A 20,271-nucleotide genomic window follows, 5' to 3' on the forward strand; every position below is an offset into this window, starting at 1 on the left:
GCCATGGTGGAAAGTGTTTCCGAGCGAGCAACCATGTTTACGCGGCTTCGTCAACATGGCTCTAGGAGCGCTCGCGTAGTGGGGCCAGATTCCAGGCGCCTTTAAACGAAAGTCAAGTGCTCGTGGCACGCGAACGGGCCTTGGCGACATGACACACGCTCGTCTGCGTGTCGGGTCGATCGCCCGGGTCGGGATGCGGAAAAGTTGGGAAATCACGGGAAACGGGAGGGTTTTCTCTCGTCATCATCAATCCACCTATCAACACCTGAGCGATTGAGTGAGGTTAGAGACGGCAGCAGATATGCATGATTCAGATCGAAGGGTCAAAGGTCGGGTGCAATGCTGCAACAAGCCTGCTCCGGGCTGCAGCTGGTTGGTTAGAGTTCACGTCGGTCTGGCAGAAAGTCAACGAGTAACGAGTTGACGATCGGCACGCTTGAATGATTGATAGTAACGCTTCTTCGAGCGTTAATTCACTGTGAACGTGAGCAGTGAGAAAATGAAGCCATATATCAAATGGAAGGATTGTGAATAAGTTGTGCACAATGTATCTTTTAGTGGTAGCTTTTTGATTTGCTGGATATGATGGTGCTAGTGTGGACGCCAATTATGGCGTTTTACATGTTTTGAGGTAACATTCCTTATATACTTCGTTAATTTTCTTATAACTAATGGAGGGTACTGAGAATAATGATGAGTTATGAGTGTGAGAGTTAATTTTAGGTTCTTTTAACAAGAGTATACTCAGCTAGTTTTTGAATACTTAAAATTAAACTACAACAGTCATAACAGTTCTGCTTATGGTGCAGATGATCATTCAAATACTTTGCAGATGTTGGCTGTCAAATACTCCATCAAATTTATGAATGGAGTATGTAATCATTTACTATTTCTTACTCATAAAACATTTTAAATTATTATGTAAACGGTGTTACATAGACGTTGTTGTGTATCACCCTGTATTACAACGATCTTTTTACAGATACTTGCGATTTTACCACACCGCGGTCAAAGTTAAAACTATGCATAGATCTGTATGCAGCGCCCTCTAGTGGTCACTAGCTGTACTGCATTACTGTAGCATATTATGCTGCCAGAGGAATGACCTGCAGTAATGAAAATGAGCTAAACTAGGTTTTTTAATCCTAGTTTTTCATAGCTAGCTTTACATTTTGAATCATGTATGATATTTAAGAAAATTCGTAAATTATTGCTGCCAATAACATTATATATTTGATAAAGTTTTTTGAGCATCTTTTCTAGCAAACCCTCATTTTCTATCAGGCCATTTGGTACTGCAAATTCGTTCTTAAAATGTACGAGCTTCGTTACCTGATGTTACAACTGTCTTAAAAAGTATCTAAAGTATGTATAATTTCTTTCAATACTTTCGTAAATCGCGCTTGTGAAGTAAAAGCACAAACGAAAAGTGTGATATTCTCCAATTGAAAATAAACGATGCGACAAAAATTCACATTTTACGACATAACAATTTACGGTTTTAATAATGATAATAAAATATTACGCATAATAATAATAATATAAAATATATGCATACATGTACGTTACGTATGTGTAAGCCTACGCGTGGGAGCATACATAAAACAACACTAACAAAGAAATCATAAGCATAGGCTTAACCCTTACTCGCTCGCCACGCCACGCGGCTACGTTCGGTTTCTGTACATGTGTCTCAACCCGTCAGCGACGTTCCTGCGTCCTTACGCGTTATCTGTGTGTCCTGATAAAACGAATGTCGACACCTTCTCTATCGGTTTGAGAGGTTTGAGATAACACACGTACACGGCGCTGGGTAAACACACAAAAACACACATTCAACAGTGTCCGCCCGTGGCGTCGAGCGATGGGAAAAAGAACAGCGCAAGGATCAAAGGGATGGCACGCGCGTGCGATCACGTAGAGAGTGGATCTTGCCGCGTACGCAAGATCGCCCTCAAAATCGCTCGGCGCATCCTCGAGTCGGCCTGCCTTTCTTTCGCCATCCGCTCGCCTAACCCTAATTTGTACATCTCGTCCTGCCTCAAAAGGGCGCAGCCTCAAACGTGCTGGTCTATGCCAGTACTAGGCGCGTCCTCCAGCTTGCGCCACACCACGTTACACATTTCGCGCACCAGCGCCTTCTCACCGTCATCAAGTGCGTCCTGTTGCTGTTGGCTTCCGATGCGTTCTCGCTCCAATTGTTCGCGAACTTCCAACACCTGCAGCGCTCGGACGACCGCTTCAGGCCGACCGGAGATGGGATCTGGCCCACAATTCGATGTCGTGGTCGTTGTCGTCACGGAGGTTCCGTTGGAAGGCGTGTTTGCTGCAGCCGTGCTGTTCAACACTACGGCTCGTTCTTCCTCAAGTTGCCGTATTCGGGACTCGAGTGCCCGAACGTACTGGAGCGTCTGATCGCTTAACGTCGATCGCATGTTGAGGTCCTGGAAAAGATGGAAAACAAACACCTCGTGAGTATCCTGCAGGCTCTAAAGTACACCTGAGCATTCAACTCAACTCACCATGCCATTCCGTCCGAACTGCCCGAGGTTGTGAAGGTTCTCGTCAGCATTGGTGCTGGAACTGCTGCCATCACCGTCATCCCTCAACGGTACCGGACCGCCGTTCGTCGTACCACAGCTCGCACAAAGTGTCGCTGTTCGATTTCCGGTGTTGTTGCGTTCCTCGTCCAGATACAGACAGAGCTCCTTCAGCTCGAGGTTGTCGCGGATCAACTCCTGCTGCTTGTCATCCAGCTGCCGTAGCTTGGTCTGTTAAAGGCGATGGAATGAAGCGTTAGCTTTGATCATGCCAACGAAAGGACCTCTCCCCGTGTACCTGATAAGCTGACACCTCCTGCCGCATCACGCTTGCCGTGTACCGACCAAATCGCTGCCATTCGCGAGCCAACTTGCGGCCCTTCTGCCGATCGTCGTCCAGAAAGCAACACAAATCTCGCAGCTCCTGGTTGTCGTCACTCAGCCGCTGGTTAGCCTCTTTCAGTGCGCGAAGTTCGGCGAGCAGGTTCTGTTTTGTGAAGGGACGAAAGAGCGGATCGTACGAGATGGAATGTCAACAAGATGCTCGTAAAAACGTCGTTTTGTCGGTGGTGGTTGCCTATTTTTTTGTTTTTCTTATCTGGCAGAGAGGAAGAACACTTCACGCCGGGCTGAGGGTGGACTTAACCTACATAGCTCGGTTGGCCGACGCTGAACAAATAAACGCCACCATAAAAAAAAAGACGCACCTCACGAGCTTTCCAAGGTGAGAAGCCCATCAGTTCAGGGAAGCAGGGAACAAGCGCAAACGACTCCTTCAAACACGCCGTGCGTCACGTCTTGCGTCGGTGATACGCAAACCGGCGAAATGGCTTGAAAGACTCGATGGCACCCAGCTGGAATCGTCACGTACGGTGCGACTAATTTACCCCACTTTTTTTTGTATTCATTTCATACCCCACGAAGTGGTGGGTTTTCCGCAACACGACTGTGGGTTCCGTGGTGCAGTAATGATGGAATTCCGTACGCCGTAGATAGGCTCCATCGCCAGGGGACACCCGTGAGGTTCCACGTGAAGATACGATCGATCGGTTGGCGTCGGGAAGAAGCCCATTTGGATGATCCATCACGCCGGCCAGATGATGGAAAATCGTGTGCTTTCAAATTAGGAAAGTTTTTCCACTGACCGGAGCTGAAGCAACACATGGCAACACGGGAGTCCGGGAGTTTCGGAAGCCTCCACGGGAATTACTTCTCGTTCGTTGGGGAGGCAGAGAAGGCTCTCGCTATGGGGGTGGGTGAAAAACACCACGGCACCGAAATCACCGTATGCAGATTATGCCAGCCGATCATTTTCTGGCTGTTGACCTTTCCCGCCGGTGGAAGAGAACGGAGAACGAAGCCGGGTCGAACGAAGTGGCGGGAAATTGGACGAAGAATGCGATTTGAGAGAAAGCGGAAAATTGCTCTCCTACGCTGAGGGGTTGCTTCGCTATGGGAGACGGTTTTGCCAGAAGCTTTTCGGAACTGCTTTCGAGCGGTGTAGTGTTCGTAATACCGGGAAGGTTCAACTAATTATGCCAACTGAACCAGCAAAGTCTAAAAATATTTTAACTAAATCACTTCGTAATGCATAATTCTGCAGCCGAAATAAAGCCAACCAAAAAACGACTCCTCGCATTAACATGAAAACTTATCAACTCATTCTGACAAATCTCGCTCAAGGATAAGCGTGCTTTAGAGTTGGACGATCACGGCCGATCACGGGTAAGGAAATAAAATTAAATCAAACACATGTACGGCCACCGAAATCCTCTCAGGCGTGAAACGTGACCAAATCAGCGAACCACAGCTCCGGAGATCGCTTGAACGATCACGATCGCGATGTTAAATGGCCCTCGAAAACGACAGTCGGCAGTCGGCGGAAGCTTTTTTTTTCTTCTTCTTTAATTAAGGCGTTGCACCCCCCCTGAAATGAGGCGATAATTTCAGCAAGTTACACACCCGGGGGCTCAAATGTGGCAGCTTTGCAAGTTTCTTTTTCGCGCTCTCGTGGAAGTTGATGAAGCATTCATTCACCTTGAGAGTGTTTTTGGGTAAACCTTTTGGGGGCTGTACAAGATAAAATGCGTGTAAGACAGCATCGTTTATCGCCGGATAACGTTCACGACATCAATCAATCGCATGCTTCCCGAGCACGGTAAAGCCCCCTCGCGAATCAGTGCCAATCTAATTAAGCAATTGCAGCATTCTTCCCGCAATCTACCAGCCTCTTAATCGCTCGTGAAGTGAAAAAGGAAGTCCCTCGCAGCAATTCCACCCGAGTGGTGGGAAAAAATGTGATCCAATTCCACCGGCCGCCCTTTTGGAATCGATCCGACCCAACGAAGCGGCAATGAGTGGAATTAATTCTCTTCTCGATCGCACACGCATCGGAGGATCAGACGACGGGCAACCTCGAGCGAGCAGTTCATTCAGCATTCACCTGCAAAACGGCCAGCCGGACGATGTAACGCTACAAAAGCAGGTTTCGCGAAGAAAACGCCGCGCAATGGCTCCAGAGGCTCTCGCTTAAGTAGCCGCCGCACGAATTAAGCCGGGAATGCAAGCCCGACCAAACCCGGGCATAATTTTCGCTCGCTTGGAATTTCGCTTTAATTATCCTCCCCAGAAACGGCCTCCCCCCCAACCTGGAGTGCTGGATTTATGAAACGGTAAATAAAATGTTGCTTCCTCCGAAAGCGGAATGGTGGAGCTTGAGTTAGAACACACACACACACGCAAGCCCGCAAGAAAAACCTAATAATAGAAGCCTCTCGGGAAAGGCTTCCTATGGCTGTCGTAGAACACCGGGTGCGATCGGGTTCCTTTTTTTTGTTGTTTTGTTTTTCGCCTACGATTCGTCAGTTCGATACCGTTTTTCCAGCAGGAAGTCGGTGCTTTTTCACCCTCGCTTTTCCACCGGGCCGATTCCGATTCCGGTGGATCGATGCAAAAACGCAACCCAACACGGACGATGCATACGGCAATTCCTTCGATTCCCGTTCACTTTTCGGTGCCGGGTGCTGTTTTGTTGCATTTCAAAGAGCACGTGAACGAGGCAAAGAAGCGACCGGACACCGTGAGTGATTGAATTAAATTGCTTTTCCTTGTTCGGTTCTTCGCGCGGGTTCGCGACTCTCATCCACACGGTGCCAACGTGGCAGATGCAGGCTGAGCCAAAACAACAGGAAGAAGGTAAAAAAAAAAATACGAACGCTCTAATGTTTCCCCACGGCAATCCCGAGAGACGGGGAAAGAAATAAAAAGGCACGCCTCGCCTCGAGCCCTTCATCAAGCCCAACCCTTTGGCCGGGGGAAAGGGTTCCAATTTTCTCGCCTCTCACATTTTACGCCCGCTCCGTTAGATCGCAGCGTAGCAAAAAAAAAGGGGCCACCCGATCGGGCTTGAAGGGCCCTGGGGTTGCGCAAAACAAAACGAAAAAAAAACAACAACCCACCAACAAAACTGCAACAAGCTTTCAACTATCACCAGAACGGGACGGGCTTCAGGTCGAGATACGAAGCAAAAGCGAGGAATTAGCTCGCTAATGCCCGCCCGCGGGAAGTTAATTGCACGAGAGCGTATTTGCTTAGAAGCTGAAGTTAGCTCGCTGCATCGTTTAGAGTCGGATTAGGCACCCTGCAAAAGGTTCACGCTTGCCAGACGCAAATGCCAGAAATAATATCGCACACTCTGTCACGATCGTGGCGCCCAACCATCGTTTAGCAATCCGCTAGCGATCGTGTTCGGGGCGCGAAATGGCGCCGTTTATGAGCGATTTATTGCGCGATCGCACGATATAATTCGCTAATTGTTGCCACCTCCGATCGTCGATCAGCTGTTGAGGCTTTGCGGGCTCGAAGGCGATCGTGAAATGCCCACGGCCACTCAGAGAACGCTTCCTTTTGGGCGAAATCGCGTTGTGAGCAAACGATTTAGTGCCGCTAATGTTCGCAAAGGTTCCGTTCCGTTTGCATTCTTTTCCTGGCCACCCGACAACCGGGGCTGTAATTTTTTTTTTTGCTATTTGCTTCACCATCTCCTCGGTGCTTTTCCCCGATCAATCATTCGCCCAGTGTCATCCTTTCTTGCGTGGTTTTGTCGAGCCTGCGTCTATTTATTCTAGCATCCGTTCCCTCGGTCGATGTGTGGGGAACAACGCGTACGCGCTCGTGAAGGGCTTCCTCTTGCAAATGGGATTCCGAAAGGAGGACACAAGACAGCAGCGAAGCGAAAAAGAAAACGCTCACAAAACGGCTGGAATTCACTTCACATTCGCGCCGATCAGTGCTTTCTCGCGCGACCGTTTTGTCTCGGCACGTGGCTTGAAGGCAGGAGCAGACAAATAAACAAAGCACCGATACAAACACAACGGGAATAGAAATAAAGAAAAAAGTAACGTAACCTATTTCCATGCCTAATGCCCTAGCCCTGAGACATCCTGCAACCGGGTGCTGGACTCGACGTCCCGAAAAAAAAAAAATTACAACCGAAACCGTTCGGAGAGCTCACCATCACCAACCAGCTGCTGGACGAGTGCTGGTCGAGAAATGACTTTTCACACCTCGTTTCTCATACCGGGGCTTCGAGCGAAGGGTTTTCGAGGGCCACCACCACCAAGCCCAGCGGCCCAGCTCAATTATCATGTTGTTCGTTTCCCTTCGCCCCATCGAACAACCCCAAAAGATCACATGCCGAAGCGCGATTGACGTGTTTATCGCACGCCTCAGATCATGGACGATCCGATCGGATCCCGGAGGCGAAGATCAAAAGGCAAATCGCTCCCAAAGCACCTCAGCGTGCGGTGAAGATGAGTGGTCCTCGCGGCCCGAGTGAGATTCCAGACGTTTGATGACTATCGGCTTTCTCGGGAGGTTCACCGAGAGCCTCACTTTTGGGCATTTTTTTTCTCCGCTTTGCTCAACACCAGGACGCGTGCGATCGCGCAAGGAAGCGGTTGTTGAACGAAACGGAGCAGAAGCGGCCCCGGGAGATGGTCGGAATTGGGTCATTAGTTTGATTATAAATTCTATTTATGGCTATTTATTTATCCCGCACGGTTCTGGTCGAGGTACGCGAGCGATTCCCACGTGCTGATGATGTACGCCCAAGCCGCCATCCGTTGTTGCGAGTTGGAATTGTTTTGATAACGGGTATTTTTGGACACCCACGTACCAAGCGACTGGTTACGATCTGATACAGCTCGAAAGTGAGAATCCGTTCCATCTGGAAGGTAACACACGATCGAATCACTGCTGCACGCGATCATCGCACAAACAGGCCCCGGGTCGTAACGAAAATTAATTCCAACATCCTTTCCAGCCCACGTGACCCACTTCACAGGCGCGGCTTCTGGCGCGGCGTAACCGATGATTAGTCCGATCGGTCGCTCGATCCGGACCATAAACCGCTGATGTGGGGAAGATTAAGAGAGTCGTCCAGCGTGCGAAAGGCTAGCTCTCGTCATCGGCACGCACCTGAACGACCTGAGCGATCATCAGCCATCACCACACCGTGACCGGTTTTGGAGTGGCCAGTTTTTTTCTTTTCCCCCGCCGGCGAATCAATCAGCGACCAGTGACTCGCCAGGAGTCGCCCCGTAAATCCAATCGGTAGCCACCCGGTGGGCTTCCGGAAGTTGCGCCCCGATCTAAACCCACCCCAGCCTGTGCTTCACGCGGTCGTGTCGGTTAATTAAGTGCAAAGGGGGGTTTCGTGAAGCCGACGAGACAACCAAACACCAAACTGCCTGCCCTCTAATAACGAATGCGTCCGGTGCGATGGGTGCGCTTTCTCGCCACACCAGCGCCACCAGCCGTTTACACATGTTTTGCACCGTGCAGCTTCTTTCCCAGCGGACGTGGTTTGGGCTTTTGTCGTTTCCAAACCCCACCCCCAGGTTCGCAGCCTCTCGCTGGGTCGCTTCTCGTGGGAACCGATGGTGAGCTCGAGCATCCGTTGGGCCACGCGTGCAGTAATGCGTGGCGAGACGACATCGGTCGCGGTCAGCGACCAACAGTGAGAAGATGCTCATATTACGTGCCAGAGTGGCGTTTGAATGAGACGCGCAACAATGTGCCGAAAGGAGGCTGGCTTCGACGAACGCATATGGGTCATTTTTCAGAGAACCACGGCCCTCACGGGTCGCGTTTTTCTGCCCGGGTTTGTGGCGTGCATGAACGCGCTCGCTCCATTAATCATCCTTTCTTCGCTCGGGACAATTTGTTATACTTACCACCGGCTTCGGCGGCGAGCTGGCCTTAAAGCCTTATCCGGTTGGCCAGAGCGCAGGATTAGAACAAATTTGATCGAGCAGAGCTGACGTCGTTCAGACCCGCGTCAGACCCGTTGCGACTAATGATGATAAAACGTTTCAAACCGTGCGACAGAGTGGCAAGAAAATGCTCCCATTTTGAGAAGGAGATCATTACTTTGTGTCCCTTTTTTTGCGTCGAGTTAGTGTCGAGTCGTCACTTTGTTGCCCCGTGAAATGGCTTCCTTGGGATCATTAGAGATTGCCCTACAGACCGTTTAACGCTCACTCTCTCCTTGGTGGAATGTCTTCCATCCTCATTTCAAACTAGCGATCGAAACGCACTTTCCCGCGAAAAACAAAAAACTGCACCCGTTTAGGTCATTTCAGGTCGCGAACTCACCGAGAGTGGTGTAATTTTGACGCCACCTCAGCCGGAATTATGATCTCACAACAGGCCGGATGTGGTGAGCCCAATCATCGATCAGTTCCGGTCGGAAAATGGAGACTCGCGCCCGTTCCTTCCGGTCCGGATGGGTACGCGATCGCGACTGATCACTCAATCATCAGGGCCGGCGAAAGCGAGCAGCAATTTTGCACACCACCAACGTTACCCTGGAGGATCATTTTTCATCGGCTTAACGGCGAAACAGCGGCCCAACCTGTTGGCCAAATCGCACCAAAGGGGCTGGTGATCGTGGCATGAATGAACACATTGTTCGGTTGGTTCAACATCCACCCGAAAAATGCTGACCACTTGGGTCACTTGACAGACGTTTCAGTGCTCCGCGAGCAGCCTGTCAGAGCCGCAATATGACGAGGGTAACCGACATTCGAAAGAGATCGATCGGACGGGGCTGACCTGTGGGCAAACACCACATTGCGCACGCACACGAACGCCCCAACAACCCCGTCGACGACTATGTTGTGGACGATCGATCATCCACCAGAACGAGAGAGCGAGAGAGCTCGAAAGCGATCAAGTGAGGAATGCAAACAGGGCTAACGCTTCACCTGTCCTGGGGCGGCGTTGTTTTTCCTGTTTTGTTTTTTTCATGCCAACTTTCATGCCGTTTCCCGCCGAAGAAAGCCACCGGGACACCTTTCGGACACCTGTGGTGAGTTGGTTACCGATATTTCGACGTCCGGCATCGAGGCAGCTCCACACGGGACCAAGAGAGCGAGAGAGAGAGAGAGAGAGAGAACCAGAATGGCAGAGAATAACGACAGCCTGAGGCCTTAACGCGACCCTTTTCCCACCATCGTCCTGCTCGACGTCAGCAGCAGCCAACGATCAGCGAACTCACGAGCCCTGGAACCACCGCCTGTTTGGTGGCGAGATTGCACGGCCAGCCCATAAAAGTTTATTGAACCGACGACAGCGTGAACTTGAAAAGAAGAACAAAAAAAAACGGCACGCCACAAAACTGGCCCAGGCCGCGGACATTTTTATGGCACAAAACGTGGCGCTGCATCTGCATACGAGTGGCGTTTTACGAGCGACTTCTCACTTTCGCCACCACGCCACAGAGAAAAAAAAACCCCGGGCCAACCGTGTGTAACCGTAACGCGCGTCAAATGTTGTTGCGAGGATCGGCATCGTCGGCTTGCAGGACACCCCACCAGGTTATTTAACTCCCGAGCGTTGAATGCAACCGAAAGGGCAATAAATTCGTTACGATGCTGATGGGAGAGTAGAGGGAAGAAGAAAAAAATATATATATATATGTATGCGCACCAACCGAGTCTCGGTGCGGATACGTTTCGCCCCAGCACGCCCCATGATCTACTTCAGCGCGTCTGGTAACGATCGGGTCAGAGCTGCAACCGGTCATCGTAAAATGGGCCTTCCACCAGGCATTCATTGCACTCGTTGCACGCGGGAATGGGAGCGCCAGTGTATGAGTGCATAATTATTGGTGCATTTTGCATGCGACTGGCCTTCGGCGCGATGTTCCGTCATCACGGTACGGAAAAGGACGCATTCTCAGGCGGTCATAAGCTAACAGAGCGATCGTAAAACACTTTCCATTTCGACGCCAGAGAGCGCTCTCTCGGGTGCATTTTGCGATCTTACCCTAGCGAATGCAGTTGGGGTGGAAAATATGGAAAATTCTCATCACTAATCGCTCCCACACTGAGCAGCACATTTGCATTCACTCCGAATAATAGACTTCCCTCTCGGAAAAGTTCTCACTTTCCATCGGCAGGGTATTATCACTTTATTTCCCGCGTGTCTGCGACTGGCCACTAATTAAATCGTTGGCCCGCATCAAAAGCCCAACCGATCGCAGATTGCAAACGTGCTCACGAGGCCCTCCGAGGCGACTGGAACGACTTTCACTAGATCCCGGCCTGGCTACACCCCCGTGATCATTCTACCTCCCACCAGCCAACCCACCAAGAACGCCTCTGCTCAAGTGGCTTCCCACAGAACAAAAAAACCACTGGCCAGCCAACATCAGACTGCAGCGCAATTCGCTCCAGATTCGGTCCGCTGAGCGCCACGGTTCAGCGACTCGGATGGGAACTGCGCCCGAGGTCGAGATGAATGAATTATGTTCAGCTCACCCTGCTGCCCGCTTCCGGAAAGGGCCGTAGGTTCTCCACCCAACAAAACGGAGTGGGTGAAATGTCACGCATGCGATTTATACGATCGTAAATTGATCCTCGTGAGCCACAGCCACAGCTCGTGTCGGGTGTGGAGGCGATCAATTCGCAGAAACTCCCAGTCGTAAGTAGGGCGTGTGTGTGTGTGTGTGTTTGTTTTTTTTTCCACCCCCTTCTCGAGTGCAAAGGCCACCCGCCCCTAGACCGTGCCCTATCTGGAATTTATCTACCAACCGCTCAACCGCTCGCTGATAGCTCGACAGTTGGGTTTAAGCGAGCGATCGCGACGCCCAACCCTAGACGTGCGTTGGCTGAGAGGCGCGTTCGTTAAGTTTTATGACATGACTCACTCGTTATGCTCGACTCGCTCGAACGGTAGCAGCATCTCTCCATGCTCTAGCCTACCCTGAGACGGCTTTCAACAGGGGGTTAAGTTAGATAAACCCCGGCTCAGGACGATCCCTCACGAACGAACGAACGCACGACCAAACAAACAAACGGTGGCACAATCAATCCCTGCTCTTCAACGCTATTCTCCCGCCGATTCCGACCTCGAGCGAGTGATTATTGTCATCAACGCCGAATGCTGGCCGAGAGATTCATCAACACCGGAATTCGGCAACGGGACCAGCGTGGGCGATTATGCTACATTTATGCTGATCGAACGACGGTTCGAGTCGGCGCTCGCGACACTAGAATAAGACCGGATTGGGCGCGGGCGGAATGGCTAGAAATTGGAAGACGCCCGCTGGGTCGCTGCTTTCGTCTAAATCGACGCCGATTGCCTGATGTCGGTGGGCTAGAACGAACCGAGCGTGGGTGTTTAATTCGATTTCCTGTCCATAAATTGACGGGGCTGGCAATGAAGCCGGCGGTTAATGAGGCAACCGTGGTGACACTATCGAACTGGGGAATGGGAAAATATGGAACACACGCCCCGGTTCGGTCGGTCGGAGAAGTTTATTCACTTTTCTAGGAGATTAATAGGCACATATTTTTCATTTCCTGATAACGAGGGTGCAATCAAACCGACTGAAAGCAAGCGCATTCAGCGGATGCACATGCACAGCTTACTTTTGTGTGTTTTTATCGGAAGGATTAAAGAAAGGTTTCCAGTTCTATCAAAACGGAATGATTTAATGGTCTCACAATTTTGGGGATTTCAATTATCGTTCTCTCCTAGCTGATATAGAAGTAAATCGTTGATAAAAAAAAATCGTTTATTTACCCTTCTAAAAGATAAAATGTATCCAATTATTGCATTGGTTATTTTTACCGCCCAACTCTCGCCTCATAAGTGAGCGTTTTTTTCTTCTGTCTCATTTTACACATTGCCGGCAATTTTCCATTTAAAAGCCACTTCGTGATTTACAAATAAATTCCTTCCTAAACATACGCCCCGGCATGGATATTCCACAGCAACACCGTACCGGGTCGTACGTTCACATCCGTTGCGTGCGTTGTGCTCTTGAAAAGCGTTTGTTTGGCGTTTGCAAAACAGCCCATAACCGGCGGTGCGCGGCCGGCGAATGCGTACCTTCGTGTTACACCCAATTTTCATTCAAATTGAGCGGCAGCGAAGGGAACAACAACAACAAAAAAAAATACGCCAGCTAAAGCAACCAAAGCAGCACGCTAATTTATGCTCACCTGCAACCCCATGCCATCGCGCTTTGAGGGCGCGCCGCAACGAAACGAAACTGAGGGCAGATAGAGCGTACTGCAACAACACAACCAACAACAAAAAAAAATCACACCAGAATGTGTGTACACACACGTACGGATTTCGTTCGCCATTTGTTGTTTTGTCCACCGGCCGGGTTTATGCGCGTGGGACTCCTTTTCGTCGCATTCTCAGAGCGCTTCCCAGGCGCAATCAACGTGCACCACAATGGCGCACTATTTCAGTGCCGATCGAGCGCTGTGATCGTTTATTTTACGCCCCGTTTAAATGGTGAAATTGCGGCAGCATGCGTAAACAATGTTTATTTGCGTATGGCGTGATACGCCAAGGGAACGTCGCGTTGGGTTGCTGTTGCGCAAAGGAAAAGAACAAAAAAAACATCAGCAACAACAACACTCGATGGATGTTGTTAATGCAATTAAAGCTGTTGTTATGACTTTTGCCTGCTTTGGTTTATTTGTGGGCTTTCTGTGGCTGGGGTGTTTGGTACAGTTTTGTTTGCATGTTTTTTTTTGTCGCTGGCAGGTTTCTTTTATTTTTTCCTTCACACAAAACGCCTCCAAATCGCGCACGGGACGAGGCTAATTTTCTGCCAACGAACCCACCGAGCGGCACTGCAATTGAAGGCATTAAATTAGAGGTCGAAAGAAGCCAAAAACACCTTGCGGGAGCTCCACACCGATCGTAAAGGAAGCCAATGCTGGAGCTTTGCGAGAAAAAAAAACACAGGGTGGCATTTGGAAATCACCACCGTCCGGGAATGTGCCGAGAGGCTGGCTGCGCACCGGTGCGTCATAATTTCGGTCATTATGCTCGGCAACTGGCCACAAAACCGGCCCCACGGTCACGCCGAAAACACGATGGACAAAAATTAAGATAATGCCCAGATTTATCGAGCCAAGGCAAACCCCCGGGTCACACGCAATGGACGATTCGCACACGGGCAAATCATTGCCCACAAGACGCCATTGCTGGCTCGGGTGTGAGACAGGAACGAAAGCACAAACAACACCACCACAGAAGAGACCGCATAAGGCGACGTCGGAAAGTTCCCATCCATCTTCTGGCAGCTACGATACGCGAATGGATCATTAGATTGCGCTAACCGGCTTGGCGCACGGAATTTCGTTTCGTTTTTTTTTTTCCGCAATCGCTAATAAACGGGTGCGAAGCGGATGAGCATGCGTGCGTGTGCGGTTTTGCGCGCAAACAATCGACGAGGGCAGAGAAAAACCGACAAACCGAAAAATTCGACACCGAACCGGTCAATTGTGCGTCTCGAGACGCTGCTAGCGCAATCCGATCCGATTTTGCGCCACAAAACCCGAAACTTCGAAGGCGACTTCTCACCGGCCACGGTTCACCTTCCCGGGGGATTGCAATTAGGCGCATTGTGGATGCCACCGAAACCGGGTAATTGAAATTTCATCAACCAACCCGGGCAGCGGTTAACAAAGCGGCTTCCCTTTCCAACGCGACGAAAGACTTCAACGAGCGAGACAGCGACGAACCGGTGCAGGTTAAATGGAAAATTGAACGCTTCTTTTTTTTGCTTCTTCTTCTTCTTCTTCCACCATTTCGTGGTTGTTGTTTGTTGTGGCATTCTTTTTGTTTTTTGTCATTCGGACGGTCACGAGTGCGTCATGTGCACGGTACAGGACTAACGGGTCGTTTTATGACGGCATTAGGCCGGCAGATGGACGCAACGGCACGCGTTTACCAAAGCGATGCACAACCAGCTGGTTCCGGTGCGTGAAGCCGGACTCGTACACGCGACCACTTTCAAGAACGCTTAAACGCGTCCCTTCGACCGGCAGGGAACATGTTTCCCGTGCATTCCTTCCTGCAAGGTGTGTTTCCTCTTGCGAGTTTCTTCCGGAACGTTGCTCACCATTTGGAAGCGTTTTGGAAGTCGTATTTTTGAATCCCCCCAGTCACCTTTCAATTCCAACCGTGCTCAAACAAATGGACGCAGATTAGGGGGCTTTTTACTCTCACTTTTTCTGCCCAAAAAAAAAAGAAACGCCTTCCTCTAATAAAGCGGTAAATACTTCACGAAACGACCCAACGCGCCCGGACACACAAATGAATCTTTCTTCCGCTTGGGACGGTAAAATAACGCACGTCACGGGTGATGTAAAGATAGATTTTCCTTTTTATTTGGCCCCATCGCTCACCCAACTCGTTGAGTTTGCCTGCTCGCCTACGCGCGTGCGAATTGGCACACCACAATCATAAACGGTTTTATGGACAAAAACGACGCTCGGGCAGGAAATTACTCCGCCCAATCTCGTTGATTTAAAGTGCCGATAAAAAGCGTGCCGGTTTTCATTTTTTTTCCCTTTCATTGTTTAGTGCCCGCGGGACCGGGTGGGTGGGACTTTCGGTTGGTAATGCCGGTTTTGCATGTCGACTGCCGTTCCCGAATGTAGTCCCAATGTAGTGCGCAGATGTGATGAGTTTGAAATTACGTTCAGCTCAACGTGAGCGGGAAACGATGGCGGCTAAGGATCGCTCCTGCGCGTGGTTAGTGCCCTCGAGTTTTTCCATTCTTTTCCGCGGACACACACACACACAGACAAACGGGTAGCGTAATAATACCGAACGAAATTAACCTAACGGGGCATTATTATTACCGGCCAGCATGAGAATATGCATGAAGCTCGAGCTCCCGAATCCGCCAATCCGAAAAGCAATCAGCAAAAACAACGAGAAACAATCGACCTGTCTCTCTCTCCCTTTCTATTCTGCTTTCTCTCCATCTCTCTCTCTCTTTCTCTCTCACTCTCTTCTCGACGTTCTGGCATTTTCACCTTCTTGCTCGCCAATCACTCGCCCGTAAATGCAGCGATCTCGTGCAGCGCCGGCTGCTACAAAGTTGAATCATTTGTTTTTATTGCCCCAGCGCGATCGAGACGATCGTCGAGGCGATCGACGGCCTGCGGAATGTGGTGGCCTCCTATCGCATCCCTACCACTGCGGGCCCCCCCAAAACACAGGTGAACGGGCCCTCGGAAGCGGGCAGGGCTGATTAAGGGTAATTTTTTTCGACTTAATGAAATAATCGTGCAAATGGAAGCCGCCGAACGGGGAGCGAGAAAGCGATGACCTTTTGCGGTGAGCATGGGGTTTTGTGGAGTGGTTTTATTTTTTTTTATTCTTCTTCTTGCGTACCCCCACGAAAGCATGATGCAAATGTTGCCGTCTCGGTGCAGCCAGAGGGCGGTATTTTCGCAACAAGGGCTCCATCATCTTGCATATCATCCCTTTGCAAACGCGAGGTGTGAAGCAATTTCGTTAATGCCCGAAAACTGTGCACTCCGATGCATTGCCGATGAGTGTGAAATTTTAATGCATTAATTATTTTCAGTTGTGCAATTGTATCGCACCATTCGTCAATATAAACATATCCTCGAAGAGCAAATGGCAAAGAAATCAAAAAGCTAATAAAACCAGTCTCATGCGTCTAGGCTTCAAATACTTTTCTCTACCAGCCCTTTGTGAACATTCGCCAATTTGTGAACGCTGCCGGGATTGATTGTGAGGCTTGTTGAAGAAAGCACCCAATCCCAAGCCACACTAATCGCATCGCCTAGCCAGAACGATTCATCACAATCAGCACCACCAAGCAGGGCGTCAGTGAACGGAGAAAAAAAAACACAACATTGTTGCCCACCGGAGGTGACTGGCGAAAGTCACCGCCAATTGTCAGCCCACCTGGGCTCGATCTAATGGAGCCACCGACCCACCTAATGGACGTACGAAGCCTAATCTCATCCGGGCGTTGCAACGAACCACATCGAATTGACAAATTGCGCCACGGGCAAACATTCCGCAAAACGTGCGGCTCGGGGTTGGGGTTTGAAAAGCAAAACCAATCAGCACCCTTTGGAGGATGATTCCGGTGACAAAACTCGCGTCCCCTCAACGCGGGGTGAGATCGCGCCAGAGATAACTTTCCTTTTTGTTGTTTCTCTCTCGCTTTTTGCCTTCGCTTTCTCACTCGTGCCAAGCGGCGCATGCGCAGGTGGGTCTTTAAAACGGGTTGATCGGTTTGTGTCCTTCTAATCTGCACATCCTCCCCATTTAACACCTGACCAACCGCGAGAGAGAGAGAGAGAGAGAGAGAAAGATCGACCACTTGCCGATCGGAAAAGAGGACATTTTTCGGGTGAAACTTTATCACTGATAAACGAACGAACGGGTGGGCAACTTTCGAACCAGTTCAAGCCGTTTGCCTAGACCGACAGGTACCCGGCCGGTTCCCCCCGCTACCACGCACCCCCCCCCCCCCCACGGGCAAAGGAAGCGCACCCAAGAGAAAGGTTCCCTCACGGCGCGGAAAAGGTCAAAAACTTTCTCCTTCGTTGGCGGACGGCTCCAAAACGGCTCCGCGTGGGTCCGATCGCACGATCGCGAAAACAGGTTTCTTTCGTGGGGCGAGTGGCCTAGCAGGCCTAGCAGGGCACTCCTACCAACCTCCTCGGGTCCACTTCCAACCCTGTTTCCAACCCTCGCCCACCCCTACTACTCGAATGGGGATGAAAATGCCACCAGCACGAGATAAGGCGCCTGGTTTGCCTGCGGTGACATGTGACGCACTCACCTGGAAGTGGCGGTTCTGTTCCAGCGCCGAGATCCGCCCTCCACCCCCACCAGTACCTCCCCCACCACCGCCACCCCCACTCGAGGAGGTCGGTGTCGAGGAGGTCTCCGATTCGGCCTTCCGCACGAACTTCAGCATCTCCTGGCTTTGCTGTTGCTGTTGTTGCTGCTGCTGCTGTTGTTGGTGTTGGTGTTGGTGTTGCTGGATTGTGGGGTGCTGAAGCGAATGCACCGGATGTTGCTGAGGATGGCCTGCACCGGTGGCCGTGGGCAGGTGAGAAACCGAAGGCCCGGAAAGCTTCGTGGGTTGACTGCTGTGATGCACGATCGCCGTGGTCTGGTGGATGTGGCTGGCTGGTGGACCAACGACGGGCGGTTGAACGGGTGGTCCTGAGGGGGAGGACGACGCTGACGAGGACGAAACCTTCGCGTGGGCCAAATGAGCCTGTAAGGACCTCGTCGAGCTGGTCGTTTGATCTTCCGAGGACGATTCCGAGCTGAGCCGCGTGTGTGGCGCTGGCAGGTGATGATGCACTTGGATTTGTTGCTGCTGCTGTTGCTGCTGTTGTTGTTGTTGTTGTTGTTGTTGTTGTTGCTGTTGTTGCTGTGGGTGGTGAGGCGTAATAGTGGCCGGTGGACTCGCGGAAGCCGGACCACCGTTCACGAGCGGAGGTAGGTTCGAGAAGCGAATGTGTTGGCGGGGCGCAAGCAACCGGGATGGGTTGGGGGGCCGCTTCGCCGGTTCACCCCCGGCCCCGTAACCCTTCGGGTACGCAAGCCCACCCCCTGGGAGGTGGGCGGCGTCCTGGTGCCGCTGGAAAGCCGCCGCCGCCGCCGTCGCCGACGCCTTCAAATGCCCGTTGGTGTAGCCGTTCTTAAGGATACCGCCCGGCGGATGCGGTGGAGGTTGGTAGCGGGGCGGGATATGACTGCCCAGTGCCTGCCCCGGCACCCCAGCTCCTCCACCTCCGCTGCTCTGCTGCGGGATGCCACTCGTACCAAGCGCGCCGGGAGGTTTCACAAGCCCACCACCATTGACGAACGCACCACCGGGATGGTGCGCTTGCTGCTTAAGCTTTTGCTTGTGCAGTTGCTGCTGAAGGTGTTGCTGGTGTTGCTGGATCTGTGCGATCTGTTGTTGTTGTTGCTGGTGCTGCTGGAGCTGTTGGGGGTGCGGTTGCGACGGTTTGCCTGTCAGACTGAGTATGTTTCCAGATAGCTTCAGGTTGGCACTGTTCGTTGTCATGACGCCGGGAGGGAAAGCTTCGCTCGGGATGGTGGGTGTGGGAGGTGATGGAGGAGGGATGAAACGGGACACGGGAGCAAAAAAAAAGACACGTTTACACGGCACTCACTCAAAATAGCAACGCTGGCGCCACTCGACAAATGCGTCCAAAACCGCCGGCTTGAACTGATACGAATTGCTCGCAGAAAAAAACGCCGAAACCGAAATTGATGGTTTCCCTTTTTTTTCCTTTCCTTTCACTTTGCGATAACGCACGACCGCGATGAGCACGAGGACGATTGGCGTCTATGAAAGAACAAAAAAAAAACACACACACGGAAAAAACCCTCACACAAGGAATGCTGCACACGATCACGAAATCCACGCCACTCGGACGCACTGGTCTCGTTTGAATCACGCTGGCGTGGTTCCCAAAACGCGCACCTAACACACACACATACACACAGACACACGCCAGATCACGCCGGAACACGGTCAAGCTTTTCCGTCACCGTCACCAGCGGAATGCACGCGACGCCACAATATGAACCATCCTGCACAATGGCGCCACCGCATCGTCGGCAGCGCCCTTTTCATCAGCGCCGGCGGTCGTCCTTTGGAACTTCCCTCCCCCCCACCGGGTGGGTTCCTTTTGTTTCCAAAAAGCTCACAGCTCGATCCGGCTCGTCGTGTGGCGACCCGGCGCGGATACGATCCGCTAGCGACGCCCGTTTCGCGATCACTGATCGTGCGCCGCGAAGATCCTCGTGGTTTGGCTCTCGCGCGCCGGCAAGCAGGAAGCCTAAAATCGGTGGAAGAATGGAGGAGGAAACAAAAAAAAAAGAAAAGAAAAAAAAGGAACGCGTCATGTGAAGCAGCACGAAAGGAATGCCGGCGAGTTGAGCTGGCTTTTGGTGGGTGAGTGGTGTTTTCCGGAGGTTCGACAGGTTCACCTGCGCAGCCGTGGCGTGTTTCGCGCGAATGGGCTGTGGTTAGTCTAGGAGCAGGACACGATCGCTCTATTGCTCGATCGCTCGCGTGGTCCAACGGTTGGCGTCATGCAAGGGCCGAAGCGGAAAAGTAACGAAAAAAAAAAAAATTTTACCCCCCCCAAAAGGGGTCCAAATGGCCAGCGATCGCGCGCTCGCGCGCGTCGCAAACAAGTTCGTTACAATTCAAACTGAATCGAAAGTACCTCTGCCGGTTAGGAGGTAGGAAAAAGGGCAGCCGAGTGCCGGGCGAAAAAAAAAACCGCCGTTTTGAAAAAGGGTCGCTCTCGAAAAGCCCGCGTTCCAAGTTCCTTCCCAAAAAACAAGCCTTCTACTCGTGGCGTAGGGCAGCATAACCGGGCCC

The 20,271-nt window shown here is 51.3% G+C and overlaps 1 protein-coding gene across 1 annotated transcript; it reads right to left on the reverse strand.

Annotated features, from left to right (window-relative positions):
• Window positions 1-1,645: 1,645 nt before the first annotated feature.
• On the reverse strand, window positions 1,646-18,939 carry LOC128725984 (putative mediator of RNA polymerase II transcription subunit 12). Its single transcript, XM_053819760.1, has 4 exons — window positions 17,695-18,939; window positions 2,839-3,027; window positions 2,523-2,771; window positions 1,646-2,444 (listed from the first exon to the last, which is right to left on the reverse strand). Exons 1-4 carry the CDS (start codon window positions 18,937-18,939, stop codon window positions 2,058-2,060), a joined length of 2,070 nt encoding a protein of 689 aa, XP_053675735.1. The 3' UTR covers window positions 1,646-2,057.
• Between the last annotated feature and the right edge of the window lie 1,332 nt (window positions 18,940-20,271).

This window comes from Anopheles nili, chromosome 3 (genome assembly GCF_943737925.1).
Source record: "Anopheles nili chromosome 3, idAnoNiliSN_F5_01, whole genome shotgun sequence".
Taxonomy (NCBI): Eukaryota; Metazoa; Arthropoda; class Insecta; order Diptera; family Culicidae; genus Anopheles; species Anopheles nili.